The following is a 15,964-nucleotide window of genomic DNA, read 5'->3' on the forward strand; positions in this document are numbered from 1 at the left end:
GAATGAATGGCATCACAATCCAGTTAACATTTTAATCGGATGGGTTACATGCACAAATAGTTGAAATGCAGATGCCTTCTTAGCACAATGAGAAGAAAATCTGTAGTAGTGTTATATTATTGTGTCTTAATAAGTTACAATTCCAGTTGCAATAATCCGCTACCATGAACCTGGTGCACTAGTTTACACATAACTATTCCAGGAGTGTAGAACTGATTCTTCTACTGAGTAAACTTTCTCTGTTGAGATAAACAGCCTCCAGTCCTCTTGTGAGCAAACTAAACATGACGTTTAGGTCTTCCTATAGCTCCCTACACATCTTGGAAAGGGACAAGGAAGCCAGATGATTCACTGCCTGAAATTCCAATCTTGTCCTTCTCAGACCCTAGGTTGATTTTGCTTAGCTAATCTGAGGGCAAATATAGCAACATGTCATCCTCACAGCCCTTCTCCAAACCTGAGCCTCACTCTCCCCCACACAATCCATTCAGCTCCTTATTGAGTGCCAGGAGCGAGGACATTTCTCCTGTGGCCTTGCCTCCAATCCACTCTTGGCCAATAAGGCGTCTTGGGAGGTCGAGTTTCACTAAAACAGAAGGACATAATCGTGGCCGTGAGTTGGCAGGATCTCACAGCCAGTCTCGCCAGCAGGGAGCTCACTTCTTTCATCTTTTCTGAGGTAAGACAGAGAGTGAGAGGAAGAGAGAGTGGTTGGAAGAGAGAATGTGGAAGTAGTGAATGAAGGAGAGGATCAAGGGCTTGGTATGGCCTGTCCCTTTCCAGAACAGCTGAACCCACACTTGCCAAATCACTGCCACTGTGGTGGGCCACTTCAGCGTTCAAGCAGAGGCAGCTCCATGGGGTTTGGGGTCAAGGGGGAGAAGGATCCTGGGAGGGATTAGACTGTGGGGAGTAAACAGGAAACACGGAGGATCTTCCAGAACCGATAGAGGGCCCCACTGTTTGGTTGGTTTTTATTTTTAATTGATTATGTTGCATGACTAGCTTTGATTTTGTAGAATGGGTGTAGTTGCATGCACGTGTAGGTTAGTTAATAGAGTCTGTTGCTTGTTTATTTCCTGTAGCTTGTTGGATTCAGTTGTTAAAAGGATGTGAGTTTCAGACTAGCCCTTGCTTTGTTTCAGTCTGTCCCCAAGGACCCACACAGGGGAACAAAACTCTGGGATCTACCAATCACCCTCTGATGCTTGTAGTTATGTTGCAGAGTTCACCTAATGGATTAACATTTCTTGAAGTAAAAGCTGAAGGAATTTGAATACATTTAAAATATTGAACGTGTCCAAATCAGGAAGAAGGGTTATCAATAGATGAATAGTTATCATCTATATGCTCATGAATGGATTTAGTTGGTTAGAGAGAATGTAAAAAGGAGCAGTAGCAATATTGAGGTGTGTCTTTCAAAGCTGATGTGAGTGATCTTGATGTGAGTGATCACATGAGAGTGCTCCCTGACATCAAACATTGTAAATTATTTTAAGGTACTTTCATTTGTTAATATTCATGATTTCCTTTGGGTGTTCCTCTGGGTGCCTATAGCAGGTGTTTTCAAAGAGGCAAATGTATTTCAGCAGCATGGAATCTGAGAAATGCCTAAGTGCTAGAGATGACCCGATAAGGCGTGGTTATGGATCCCACTCCAAGAGAACCTGATCTGAGGAGTCATGGGACCCTGCCCCTGCTCTGAGAGACGCCTGCAGAGTTATGATGTGCAGGGGCCTGCAGCTGCCTCTGGAGGAGTTATGATGTGCAAGGGCCTTCTCGCCATGCTCACACTGCAGACACACACACGAGGAACACTTTCTTAAAATATACCTTCAAATATCTCACAGTTAAAAACAGAAAGTAGAATCGGTTTTGGACTTTACTGCAACCTGGAGTTTGGTCTGTGTCAACGTCTGAACGTGTCACCCACGTGCTGTGACTCAAGGAATAAGATGACTGTCACTATGTTTGGCAGTCTTCTCATTTGCCATCTGAGATGCCTCTCGCGTTGCGAGTGAAATTTCAGTTGAATATCTCATATAACTTACAAAACAGGACACAATCTCACACACATAACTAATCTCACCATCCTATTGAAAATATTTGGGGGGCCTTGATTGGGTGTCGAGGAGGGGCAGTGACTGGCTGGGCTGGGTGGTCTTGGTTGTGAGAAGACCTTTTAAGTCTGTAACACTATCCTTCGCTATATATACTGCCAGCCTGTGTGAGACCATCCCTGTGTTCCTTTAAGAGTGTCTCTCCTCTCTCGCTCCAGGTGCAAGTCCACTGTCGCCATGTCTGATACCGAGGACCTGTAAGTATTGGCTTTAATCCACACCATCTACTCATCCTGTCATCCTCTTCCAGTGCCCTATAACAGCCCCCTATAACAGCCCCTATAACAGCACCAACAGTTTACATTAAAGAGTTGTTATGGATCTATCTAAACACATTCTTTCTTTTTTGGTTTCAGTGTTGAGGGTAAGTAATGTTTGTTTCTTTACATGCTTTTATCATGAGTGTTCTGTTCTACAATTCCCTATCAGTCTCAACTGTACAAAGTAATGATAGTAAAATGCAATGTGTGTTTTCTGGACCATTGCCAATGTTTTATTAAACAGAAATGTATTCCTCGTTACAACAATGAAAACACTACATTTTCAGGTTTGGCTTGACTCCTAGGGTCCGAGATGTACACTACTGTACAAACACAGACATTGACTTACCATGATGTGATACTCTTTTTTTTAATTTTATGTATTTAACCTTTATACTCTGTTCTATTGAATGTGGAAAAGTCTAGCTCTGATTCCAAACCCTTCTTCCAGTTTGTAGAGAAGGGTTTCCTATCACAACCTATACTTACTAATGCATGGTTGCAGGCACCATCATTTACCACAGGACATATTAGACCTACTAGACCTTTCATGCTCAATTACAAAATCTAAATCAACTCACGTTGAATAGTATCGATCTTCTAGCAACAGGTTCTGCAACTCTGTATGAGAAACTGTAGTTGCTTGGTCCCCTTTGACTCTGCATGTCTGAAAGTAAGGGAAGGATACAAAGGTACTTCACCGTCATGATGCAGATGTAGCTGAACAGCCCCGGCTGATCGTGTCTTGAGTGTAAACAGCCCCACAGTAGACACAGCTGGGGCTGTTCCACTATACATGCTGATCCTGACTGTGCAGGAGCTATGGAGGGCAGTGTTGTGTATGCTTAGCATGTATCCATGCTGAACCCATATTTACAGTTTCTTGAATTGGGTACAGCTTGGATATTTTGTTGACATTTTTGTTTTGCTCCTTTCTTTGCGGAAAACAAAAAAAACAAGGAGTCGATGGGGAAGGTAAAAAAAATTGGACAAAATTCCTTATGTAAATAACTTGAATAATTGAAAATGATCTGTACTCATCTGTCAGTCCTTACCCTCATCGTTGTGATCAATGATCTGTGTTCGACTCGTTGAGTCTTCCTGTAGTGTACAGCATGCTAAATAACACTAATGTTATTTATTACCTTCCACTGAATTCCTCTGTTTTCCTTAACCTTATTTTTTTTTTTACAAGATAATTACACTTTTTGTCATACCATACAATGCAATGGAAATAATCTGCTATATGTGAATAACAAACCAATATGCATTTTCACTTTTGTAAATATTTCACCACTGACTGCATAATCTTTCCTTCATTAACGGCTTGTTTGTTTCCTCTGCTTCACCTGGTGGTCTTTTCCTCCAAGTCCTTCGATCTTTTCACCAGCCATCCCTCTCCCTGTCTCCTCACACATCCTCCTTCATGCTTCCATTAACCCTCTCATCACCCTTCTTCCATTAACCCTCTCATCACCCTTCTTCCATTAACCCTCTCATCACCCTTCCTCCCCCTCGGCACCCACTGCATGTGTAGCTGTAGAAGAGGAAGTTGTAGAGGAAGTTGAGGTGGCCCCAGAGGCAGCACCTGAGCCAGAGCCAGAGCCAGAGGCAGAACCAGAACCAGAGCCAGAGCCAGAGCCAGAGCCAGTGGTAGAACCAGAGCCAGAACCAGAGCCAGAGCCAGAACCAGAGCCAGAGCCAGTGGTAGAACCAGAACCAGAACCAGAACCTGAGCAGGAAGGTATGTTGCATGGGGTATTCTTTCATCCTTCGCCACAGTGGTGTGCTCCACCTGTTACAGACAGACAGACCTAACAAATACAGAACACTTTCAGGTTCCACATTTCCAATTTTAGTACCTTCTCTTCATATCTGGCCAAGGTGAAAGGAGATGGGATACAGTGTAAACACGCCCTCTTCACGGTCCCTTATCCCTGCTTATAGCGCAAATCTGCTTCCAAACTGCTAGTGATGACTTGAGCTTCAATAACTATAGATGCCACACGACCGCTAACTCCTAAGTTCTGATCTTTAGAGTAACAAAGGCACTGGTCATGTTAAAAACCAAAGACAAGCCTACATGTACAAAACAAACTTTGTGCATTGCTGTTATGAGTAGAGGCATTCCCACCATTGTCAAACATGAAATGAATGACAGATGGTTGAATTAGCCAAACATTTCACTGTTACCTTTGATGGCTGATGTGAGACTGCATATATTGTTTGGTATTGCTTGAATCTCAGTAAAGGAATTACAGTCTGTCTGTGCTCACATGTCGGCCTGCTCTGCACATGCTGGTGCAGCACAGAACACACCATGTCCTTTAAGGGCCTGCGTGATCTTCTGCTCTCAAGGACATGTGTCCCTATAAGATACTTTGAAGTGCTAGTGGTGAACACAGTCCTCATGACTTCTTAACTTCTATGCTTTTCCTTTATTAGTCTCTAATCTGATTCATTCAGTTGATCAGTTCACCAAAGTATCATTTCATTTGAAAAGATTAAAGTCAAAAAAAGGCAAACGCTCAACTTGGCAACCCTTGTAAAGCAGCTAGTGAATGTGCAGCTCTCAGTGCCATTGCTAATGCTGTGTATTTTGCTTTTGTTTTCAATGCTTGCTGCATGCAGAGGCCATTGAAGAGGAAGGTATGTGGATGAAATCAAGTTGATTCATTTTATGTTGATGTCCCGAGGTCTGAGGTCTCACTGTATTTGCGGAATGTCTGCTGTGCTGGTTACACAATGTCTCTCCATATTATACCCGTCTGTCAAATCAAAGAGCACCGAGAAATTGGCTGACTCCAAAAATATATATATATATACAAATTTATCGCTGAGGTTGAGGTATTTCAGAATCATACATTTCATAAGCGAATTTCTATAAAGATAACCTTAAAAAGTGGAGAAAGGGTGAGAGAATATGCAATGCTAACATTCCCTTTTTCTGCGCAGTGAGCCCACTGTTCAACTCTGCTACGCCACTCATGATCTGCATGGCATGGAAACAAACTCATTATGAGAACAACAATACACTTTCATGTTTTTTTTAATTTATTAATTAGTAGACCACATTTTAGCGGTCATGCTTCTGAAAATGGTGTGGGGGTCAAGCCAAAAACATAACAGATTCTAATCTCTTTATGAGTGCAAATCTGACACCCTTTGAAGACCTGGGTTTCGTTTTACAGCATTTAACTTAAGCTCACTGTAAACTCCCTACACACAGGGCCTGCCCTGACTACACACGTCCAAACATTTATCGACCATAACATTCTACGTGCCTAAGTGTTTTTGTGAAGTTTGAATTTCTGTTTTATGTTTCTTGTCATTCAAAGAACTAACTTCCTTTTAATTAAAAGCAAGACAACTATTTGGAGTTTTGTATTGCTGATTCATTACATTAATTACACATAAAATACAAACATTGAATCATCGAAACATTGATATCATTCAATTAATGCCTGACTATGTTTGCCTGAAATGAATGAGTGCTTAAAATGCTCCTGTGTGCATTTCTAACCCAATAACATACCTGTCCTCCTCTTCATCTCCTAACGCACAGACGAGAAGCCCAAGTTCAAGTAAGTCATCATCTTTTCATGTAACCCAATTTCAACTGATTTCTTTGAAAAACAATCAGCCATCTAACACATTTACTCATAAAACAACCACTCTTTATTTTGATATTACTGCTCTGGTAAATAAACACATTGAATCCATGTATCTTTCCATAGGGCACCAAAAATCCCTGATGGCGATAAAGTGGACTTTGATGTGAGTAAACCTGTATTATATACATCCATGATACTAACCTATATGGACCTACCTGCATCATATCCATCTTCTCTTTGCTGACCGGTGTCTGTTATCCAACAGGACATCCAGAAGAAGCGTCAGAACAAGGACCTGGTGGAGCTGCAGGGTCTGATCGATGCTCACTTCGAGCACAGGAAGAAGGAGGAGGAGGAGCTTATTGCCCTCAAGGACAGAATCGTAAGTTCCAGAAACATCCGTCTCTTGCGTGGTGACACTAATAAGGTGGGGTAGTGGAGGACCCAATCATGGGGTACACGCCCCATATTTTGGAAACCACTTTTATAAGGTCTAACATTAAGGTATACAGGACAGATGTTTTGACCAATTATATCTTGTGTTTGTTAATGTATTTGTGTAAGCATGTATATTTCATCTTCTTCTGGTTTGTGTCAGGGAAATTCATATTGTCTAAACATAGTTCCCCCTTGCTGTAGTTGAACATGCAGGTTTCTAAATCACATGTATCTCTGAGATGACTGTGTAAAGGTAACCAGTCCTCCTGTGTGTGAGATGATTGTGTAAAGGTAACCAGTCCTCCTGTGTGTGAGATGATTGTGTAAAGGTAACCAGTCCTCCTGTGTGTGAGATGATTGTGTAAAGGTAACCAGTCCTCCTGTGTGTGAGATGAGTGTGTAAAGGTAACCAGTCCTCCTGTGTGTGAGATGAGTGTGTAAAGGTAACCAGTCCTCCTGTGTGTGAGATGAGTGTGTAAAGGTAACCAGTCCTCCTGTGTGTGAGATGAGTGTGTAAAGGTAACCAGTCCTCCTGTGTGTGAGATGAGTGTGTAAAGGTAACCAGTCCTCCTGTGTGTGAGATGAGTGTGTAAAGGTAACCAGTCCTCCTGTGTGTTCCCTGCAGGAGAAGCGCAGAGCAGAGAGAGCAGAGCAACAGAGGATCAGAGCTGAGAAGGACAAGGAGCGCCAGGCGAGACGTGAGGTCTGTGTCTCCACGACATTACCTGCCCCACACTACTGCCCAACACTACTGCCCCACACTGCTGCCCCACACTACTGCCCCACACTGCTGCCCCACACTACACTACTGCCCCACACTACACTACTGCCCCAGATTACTGCCCCACACTGCTGCCCCACACTGCTGCCCCACACTACTGCCCCACACTGCTGCCCCACACTGCTGCCCCACACTACTGCCCCACACTGCTGCCCCACACTACACTACTGCCCCACACTGCTGCCCCACACTACTGCCCCACACTGCTGCCCCACACTACACTACTGCCCCACACTGCTGCCCCACACTGCTGCCCCACACTACTGCCCCACACTGCTGCCCCACACTGCTGCCCCACACTACTGCCCCACACTGCTGCCCCACACTGCTGCCCCACACTGCTGCCCCTCACTGCTGCCTCACACTGCTGCCAATCACTACACTACTGCCCCACACTACACTACTGCCCCACATTACTGCCCCACACTGCTGCCTCACACTGCTGCCCATCACTACACTACTGCCCCACACTACACTACTGCCCCACATTACTGCCCCACACTGCTGCCCCACACTGCTACCCATCACTACACTACTGCCCCACACTACACTGCTGCTCCACACTGCTGCCCCTCACTACTGCCCCACACTGCTGCCCCACACTACTGCCCCACATTAAACTACTGCCCCACACTGCTGCCCCACACTAAACTACTGCCCCACACTACTGCCCCACACTAAACTACTGCCCCACAATACTAACAGCCCCACACTAAACGACTGCCACACCTTGCTGCCCCACAATACAGTCCCACACTAAACTACTGCCCCACACTAAACTACTGCCCCACACTACAGCCCCACACTGCTCAGCAAGCAGGTTCCTACCATAGCTCACATCTACCTGGTGCTCTGACCACGCCCACAGGAGGAGAGGCTGATGAGGGAGGAGGCAGATGCCAAGAAGAAGGCTGATGAGGACGCTAAGAAGAAGTCCGCCCTGTCCAACATGGGCTCCAACTACAGCAGCCACCTGCAGAAGGTCTGCTCACCTCCCACAAACAGACAGGGATTCCTCCTGTTTGGAAACGCAGCAGTCACAGGGAGGATGGAGATGTGCATGTTGTGACTTATTCTCTGTCTCACGCCAGGCCGACTCCAAGAGAGGAGGAAAGAAAGAGACTGAGAGAGAGAAGAAGAAGAAGATCTTGGCTGGCAGACGCAAGGCTGCGAACATCGACCATCTGAACGAGGAGAAACTGAAGTAAGAATTTTATTTTACACACTTGGAGTCTACGTACCGTGTTGGATGTACAGTACGGTGTTGGATGTACAGTACGGTGTTGGATGTACAGTACGGTGTTGGATGTACAGTACGGTGTTGGATGTACCGTGTTGGATGTACAGTACGGTGTTAATGGTTGTTCTCTGTGGGCAGACAGGTAGTGTAACTGTGTTCGTCGATCAAAGCTGTTCTTCTCACCTGTGCTGTCACACTGCCCCAGGGAGAAGGCCAAGGAGCTGCATGATTGGATGCACTCCCTGGAGTCTGAGAAGTTTGACCACCTGGAGAGGCTGAAGAAGCAGAAATATGAGGTGAGTTACAAGAGCCTCCCTGTGAGGAAGACCTTTCTAACCATTTCTTTCAAGTACCAACTGTATGTTTATACTGAAGTGTATAATGTAATCTTAATCTAATCTGAATTTCACCCCATCACTCAAGAGTTGAACTGATAGGACAAGACTGGCTCCAACCTCAGAATATTAAATGCTCGAGAGATTTTAGAAATTGTCCAAAGGCTATAACTGGTATTTGGCAAGAACGTGGTTTATCAACTGGAATCATGGCCGTGCTGGGTTGACAATGCTAGTTCGACAGTCACTTTGGAGGCCTCAAGCCCTCTCAGATATGAACACAGGTCTGCTTTAATCTTCAGGTCACAAGCCTGCGTAAGAGAGTGGAGGAGCTCAGTAAATTGTAAGTAGCGCTGAGGAGGTGTTGTAGCTCAGGGTCCCCCCCCCCCCCCGGTGCATGGTCTGCTTCGTCAGCATGGGAACTTCCTGAGAACCACTGGGGCAGAGCAGGACAAGGACATCCTGGAGGCCTGACAACACACTACGATTAGCAGCTGACGTAAACAAGGGTGGTGTCCATGCTCAGGTACAACAGCCAAGACGAGAAATGTGTTGGAGGACTTCTCTCAAACAAATGAAGGATGAAATATTTGAAATATTCCCCCGCCAAATTAAGCATCAATTATATTTGAAATATTCCAAATAACAAGCACTGAAATTGACAACAACAAAAAAATAAGTTAGCTGTTGTATCTGAACCCAGTTTTAGGAGACTGGTTTGGGCCTACTCCTTTGAGCGTCTGCTGTAACTGTGCTACATTCCAGTCAGCCTAGCCAGGTCTTAATGATGGTGTTTTACAAGGTAAGTGACCGGGTCCAGCAGCGTCTCTAACCTGTCTCCATTCCCTTCCTCGGCCAGCTGTGAAATAAACTCTGAGACACAAAGACCACATGAACCATCTCAAGCCCAAGATTATGAACTTGACTCTTTTCACTTCAAGAAACTGAACTGACAGCTCTGATAACAGACGTTTAGCAGCCCCCCTCCCTGGTGTCTGTGAGGTGTTCTCCGGGTTGGTTTCCCATCAGCCCCCAGGCATCCTCAGTCCGCAGGGCGATCCCTGGAGAGGGCGTCTCCTCCGGAGGTAACGCCACTATGGTCACTATTAAATACACTGATGTGTTGTTTCCAGGTCCTCTCTCTCAGGAATCGCATTGACGAGTTACAGAAGCAGTAAGTACTGAGGCCTCGCAGGCGTGATCACCCCAGTCCCACGAAGACGGCAAGCATGGGAATCTGGAGCATTTCAGAGAAATGCATCAGTTAATCTGATTACCATGCAGAGTTAAAGGGTTCTGAACAGTTAACGTTTAACTTGACCGTCCGTAGAATTATCCCGTTATACTCCAGTCAGCATGACATGGCTGTCATAACTGTTAAGGGCAGTTCATGTCAGTTCATGGTGTAAAAATCCTAGATAGAAAATCCTAGAGATTAAACACGGTTGAGTTTCCTTCTGATAAGATGTATCACGTACAATTAAACAATCTACAAAAATAGAACAATTTGGACATTGTCGTATTTTTCTAGATTGTCTAATTGTACACTGGAAGTTGGAGTACCCATGTACTTAGTCACAATCTCAAACACTAGTTATGCTTCTTTGATCACATACTGACAACCTCACTGCCAGAGGATTCAGGTCAACATCCAGGCCGTTGATGACTGGCTGACTGGGTGTGAACCAAGAGGTTCTCAACTGGTCCCTATCGTGAGCATCCCTTCCTGACCTGTGATGCAACATAGATAGATGTACCTGGTCTATGTGTTCTGTGTTGTGGGGATTTGTCACATTGTCAGTCGCTTTAAGGGCAAAGAGAACATGAATATGAGAAAACTGTCCATTTGTTTGTGTTTTTAGTAACTAGTAAATGTAATTATATATTTCCCAGAGGGAAATATGCCTCAATCAGGTAGTTCATGGTTCTTCGCTCTCTGTTGCTTGCTAATGTATCCATGCCATAAAGTGTACCATCCAGACACGTTATAACATAAAACTCCATGAGTCTTTACGACCCAGAGGTCAAACGGTTCATGGATTATTATGGAATACGGTATTATTTATCTATGCCCTCCTCGTCAATACAGTTGTAGGATACTGTATGTGGGTAAGTCCTGCACGTGGTGACACACCAGTGTGCATTTCAATTGTCAACTTGTTTGGAGTGGTTTGATGTGATTTTATCATTGTTGACGTTTAGTCTGAATGACGCAAAATATTTCAGACATATGTTCAGACAATATGTTCAGTAGGCTATAGTAAAATAGCGTAATTATTTTCTGGGCGAGAAAGGAAATGCTGCGTTGTGCTTTGTAATTCCTCACTTGGTTTCTCTCGTGTTTTTGACACATTACAGCAGCAAGAAGGGAGCAGCCGCCCGCCGCAGAAAGTAAACCGTTTTATCCTGCCACTAGCAGCCCAAACTGCCGCTGCACCGGACACAAGTCGTCTACTGCAGACACATACACTATCGCTAAGGGCATCGCTCAGACAACTCTGACGCAGAGTCTTACTGTTTGTTTCACAAAAGTCGTGCTACAACCAGCAAGAGGTCGTTAGCTGTTGTTGTAGGAACATCTGTCGTCACGCTTTCAAGCCCTGGACTGTTTGGTTCTCAGTATTTTTGTAAATAAAGTGTGACTCTCCAGCCTATGTCTGTAGCTGTTATTATTCAAAACTCAATAAAGATCAGTATTTTTAACCATGTAAAAATGTGTTCAATGATTAAAGCTCTCAATATCTTAGATATATAAGATATTGTAAGATATATGCAACTGTATAATATGTCCCCAGCTGATGGCTATTCAAAACAATAGCCTACAATGCATTGAATGTGTTCAGTATGTAGGCCTACCAAGGATTTGGGTGGGTGTGTGCACAAAAATGCTGTGATTTCAGGAACCTAAAGAAGGTGAAGTCTCTATTGATGATGACTGACAGGCCTAGTCAGCTCATAGGAAAAAACACTTGGCCAAATTAGAACACATGTCAAGATTGTTCTATGAAAACACCAACTAGGGCTCCGACTCATGTAATGAAATGTAATATAGGCCTATTAATTTTGCAGACGTTATTATCCAAAGCGTGCAGGTCAAGGTAGCCTATAGGTCATATAGCCGCCTTGTGCTCTCGCCTTGTGTATGAAGTTTGAGAATGCATAGGTAACTGGCACCTAGTGGACCAAAAGGGGGTTGGATCCAAGTCAGGAAAACATACAAGGAGATGGTAGGTCAGGTGAGCTTGTTTGTCCGGTACGGAGAGAAGGCAGGTGCACACCGTAAATCCACGCTGCAGGCAGTTCTGTATTGTTTGCTTCGAAACTTTCGGTAAGAGTATGGTGCATTTGTTTTATGTTGGTAGGTGTTGGATATAGGCCTGTGTAGGCTATATGGGACTGCGTATCCAGTTTACAATTTACATTAAGTTAAGGACAATGTTATATCCTACTCTTTTGATATTAAATAAAATTTGGTTTAATAGCTAATAGGTTTAATGGTTAAATAATGTGTTTGTATCATAGAGATCGTCAGGAGGTCTTTGTTATACTTTGGACACGTTTCCGCTGTAGTTCATGGTACGTCCTCATGATGACGCTTTTACACTTTATATCCTTCATTCCTGACTGGGGCTCCAGGCTGTTTGGCCTTCTGAGAGAGAGGGAGGGAGAGGGAGAGGGAGGGAGGGGAAGGAGAGAGGGAGGGAGAGAGGGAGGGAGAGAGGGAGGGAGAGGGGGAGGGGGGGGAGGGAGAGGGAGGGAGGGAGGGGGGGAGAGGGAGGGAGGGGGGGAGAGAGGGAGGGAGAAAGAGGGAGAGGGGGAGGGAGAGAGGGAGGGAGAGGGGGAGAGGGGGAGGGAGAGAGGGAGAGGGAAGGGAGAGAGGGAAAGAGGGAGAGGGAGGGAGGGGGGGAGAGGGAGGGAGAGAGGGAGGGAGGGAGGGAGAAAGAGGGGGAGGGAGAGAGGGACAGGGAAAGGGAGGGGAGGAGAGAGGGAGGGAGAAAGAGGGAGAGGGGGAGGGAGAGAGGGAGAGGGAGGGAAGGGGGGAGGGAGGGAGATATGTTGCTGTGTATTTTTGTTTGTCAGATGATAAACTTGGACATTTCTGAAGAATATTGCAGCAATAATCGGTAATGTGCGGCATAGCCTGCCTACGTTCTCTTTTAAACAGGGTTGGAAATGTAGGCCTATTGTATTAGTTTTTACGCAGCCTAATAATGACCAAACAGTTCGACACCAATTTATGTGTCACATCTATAAATAGCATAGACCCCAGACTTGTCAAGTTTGCTCAGGGATATCTGTGATTTACTTACTGATTATTTTCAGTAAGTAAGGGAGTGCTGCTAAATGACTAAATGTAATGTAATGTAATTTTATATTCCGTGTGTTTTGCATTTTTGACAAGGTTAAAATAGATCTAATCGACCCGTAATGAATATTTCTTATTCATAGAAATGGAAATCTAAAAGATTAATGATGAGGTGTAAAATAATTTTACGACAATCTAAGGCCTCAGTAAATTCGTAATGAGCACCTACAGCCGGTAGATTGTAATCGAATAGGGCCTATATTTTGTTTCATTTTCCTGCAGAACTATTAAAGCATACAAGTGCCAAATTGACTTCAATTATTTAGATTTTAAATTCTTTAGAAATGTATAGGCCTACCATTCTAATTCAGATAAACCTCTAGTCTAATGACCAATATGAATGTGTCCAGTGCTGCAGGCCTGCATAAGCTAATTAACGGTTCAACTGCTAAAGTAGCCCGTTCGAGTAGGCTACAGTCTTTGCTCTCTATATCGTACAACGAAAAAGTTCCTTTTCTTGAAATGTTTAGTTTTTTACATATTTACCAAGGCTTTTATTTATAATAAAAAAAGATATAGGCCTACTTATTGCTATTAAGACTATTCGGTTGACAACATGGCTGTGATTGTATCGTTGGTTCCTCTTGCACTGGGATGTAATTATTATGCTTTGTGGGTTAGTCTAAATCAAATAAAGGGGTTTCACCCGGTTGTTATAGAGCACTTGACAGCAGATCAGAGATTGCTGCTTCAAATTTCCCCCTCTCCACCACTTTGGATATTAGCGTCTGATAAATAGCTAGGTCCAACTGATAATGAATGATGAAGCATATTTTGTATAAATAGTCATACTCATTTATTCGTTCTAACTTTGACGTCCACTCATTTTAAACTGTATAAATATAAAGAGTAACATTCCACACAACAAACAAACAGGCATTAAATACATTAAAATGTGTTTTCCTTTTCTTTGTTTCCGTAACAAATCGGCTCTTATTTACACATAATATACAACAATGGTCCTCTAATACATGGCAAGGAAAAATAACGTTGACACACACACAAGTCTAAGGAAGTGGTCAATCGTTATTATTATTACATTATTAATTCATTTGGGTTAGGATTGTTTAAATAGGTCTAGCCTATATCTCACAAAAAGCATGACGTGACCCCAAGATGCACGTTAGCAATGAACATTAAGGAATTGAAAACCACTCTTTTTAGCGTAATAGCACGGACGACTGACACCTTGGCCATTCTGCCTCACTTCTGCAATAGTGTCACACTGTCCGACACTCGCTGACTTCTTTTACTGTAAAGGAATTGATTTGTCTCCATCAAGGCACTACAATAAGCCAAATTGAAATGGTCTTTTCACAATACTTGATAAATGGGGTTGGGGCCGTGGGACTGGCGGGGGCAGTTGGTCGGTGACGGCACAGATGCGGGCTCGCTCAGGACAGATCCCTCGTGCGGAGAACAGGAACCCTCGGAACCCTCAACTGACAACAGAGTGCACGCGGAGGTATCTGTCGAAATTCTCTGAACTATGCTGGATAGACAATCCAAACTAGATATGACTGCGTGCTTGTCACTTCTTGAAACAGCTGTAACAAAGATGGAAAACAAAGCGGTTAGATAAACTAAAATGTCATAGTCCACCGAGGTTTAAATTCTGTCATGATTTGTAGGCCTGTGAAATAACAGAATTATAGTTTTTTCACAACTGCATTCATTCATGTGCTGAGTAACTTACCATTTGGCGTTTCGTTGAAATAAGAGCTGTCAAAGTTGCTTCGCCTTGCTGATGCGCATGTGGGCCCATCCATCTGGGGGAAACAGAAAAAACAGTCACGTCCACATCCATCTAGACTGTCCTATAATCGCTGACATCGTTTTACGTACATAGAACAAACGAAATTTTCTTTAATATGGAGATTATTCAACTTTGAAAAAAAATGCTGCAACTCACCATTCCATCAGAACAGTTGGACCGTGGGCTCGAGGCGTCCGAGTCCCCGCTGTAGTGGTCCATCACCGGGTAGTAGTTATCGTCCTGACCTCGCAGCAGAGACTGCAGGGACTCGATATAACTTATTGCGTTTCTGAGGATCTCTACCTTGGGCAGTCTCTGGTTGGGGTTGGTAGACGTGCATCTCTTCAGGGTCTCAAAGGCATCGTTGACCTTGCCCAACCGTCTCCGCTCCCGCATAGTGGCAGCCTTCCGGCGGTCCGCGTTGGTGGTTTTTCTCTTGCATGCTTTACATGCCCACAGGAGGCATCTCCCAGCCTGGTGGTGCCCGCTCGGTGCCCGAATATGTTCGTCCTCGTTGTGGAGATGGTCGTCTGGCTTTAAAAGACCCACGTGGACCAGCCTCGGGTCCAGGTCTTCAAAGAAATGCATGTCACTTGTGTTGAAGCAGGGGTCGTCGTAAAAGTCATCAGCAGAGTTGATGGGGAAGGAAATATCCGACAATTCCATCTCTCACTTTAAATTTCAATTCCAACTTTATAACAATGTAGTTGTCCCCAGTTGTCAGCTGGGATAACACGTTAACGAAACGTCAACAAAACAAAACTTCTCAACTAAAAGGTTGAGAGGAAGGCTAGAGTAGGCCTATCGCTTTAACCACGAGAACACAAAACAACGATGCTAAAGGAGGAATGTGGTTATCTAAGTCAACTTTAGTCCTCGTTTACCCTCGGGGTACCTGTTGCTGATGTTGGAGAGACAACTAGCTTTTATGCTCGGTGTGAGAAGCAGGGGCGTGTTCAACATTTCTGACATCTGTGTGAACTGGCCAATAGGCGCACAGACGGGGTGCACAGGGAGGGGTTTACAACTTCACGCTAATTAGTGTAAGATACAA

The 15,964-nt window shown here is 44.3% G+C and overlaps 2 protein-coding genes and 1 long non-coding RNA gene across 3 annotated transcripts; 2 read left to right on the plus strand and 1 right to left on the minus strand.

Moving 5' to 3' along the window:
* The first annotated feature begins 507 nt into the window (after positions 1-507).
* LOC134020746 (uncharacterized) lies at positions 508-3,320 on the plus strand. Its single transcript, XR_009930441.1, has 3 exons — positions 508-679; positions 2,279-2,317; positions 2,477-3,320. It is a non-coding gene; the product is annotated as an uncharacterized LOC134020746 (long non-coding RNA).
* Positions 3,321-3,883: 563 nt separating this feature from the next.
* tnnt3a (troponin T type 3a (skeletal, fast)) lies at positions 3,884-11,502 on the plus strand (the record flags this gene model as incomplete). The annotated part of the gene is made up of 11 exons (XM_062460957.1): positions 3,884-4,124; positions 5,012-5,029; positions 5,946-5,964; positions 6,118-6,157; positions 6,260-6,376; positions 7,058-7,135; positions 8,082-8,195; positions 8,305-8,417; positions 8,659-8,749; positions 9,091-9,131; positions 11,147-11,502. Coding segments are annotated over 11 exons (909 nt in total), but the record flags the coding sequence as incomplete, so codon positions are not given.
* Positions 11,503-14,162: 2,660 nt separating this feature from the next.
* On the minus strand, positions 14,163-15,802 carry myod1 (myogenic differentiation 1). Its single transcript, XM_062460956.1, has 3 exons — positions 15,067-15,802; positions 14,851-14,923; positions 14,163-14,701 (listed from the first exon to the last, which is right to left on the minus strand). Exons 1-3 carry the CDS (start codon positions 15,574-15,576, stop codon positions 14,469-14,471), a joined length of 816 nt encoding a protein of 271 aa, XP_062316940.1. The 5' UTR covers positions 15,577-15,802; the 3' UTR covers positions 14,163-14,468.
* Between the last annotated feature and the right edge of the window lie 162 nt (positions 15,803-15,964).

Source organism: Osmerus eperlanus, chromosome 5 (genome assembly GCF_963692335.1).
Source record: "Osmerus eperlanus chromosome 5, fOsmEpe2.1, whole genome shotgun sequence".
Taxonomy (NCBI): Eukaryota; Metazoa; Chordata; class Actinopteri; order Osmeriformes; family Osmeridae; genus Osmerus; species Osmerus eperlanus.

Excerpts from the sequence above, each read along its gene's own strand:
- myod1 (XM_062460956.1), bottom strand. The coding sequence starts at position 15,576 with ATGGAATTGTCGGATATTTCCTTCCCCATCAACTCTGCTGATGACTTT. Across the intron at positions 14,924-15,066 it reads CCAACTGTTCTGATGGAATG|ATGGATGGGCCCACATGCGC; the intron begins GTGAGTTGCAGC and ends TGTTTCCCCCAG. Across the intron at positions 14,702-14,850 it reads TTTCAACGAAACGCCAAATG|CTGTTTCAAGAAGTGACAAG; the intron begins GTAAGTTACTCA and ends TCTTTGTTACAG.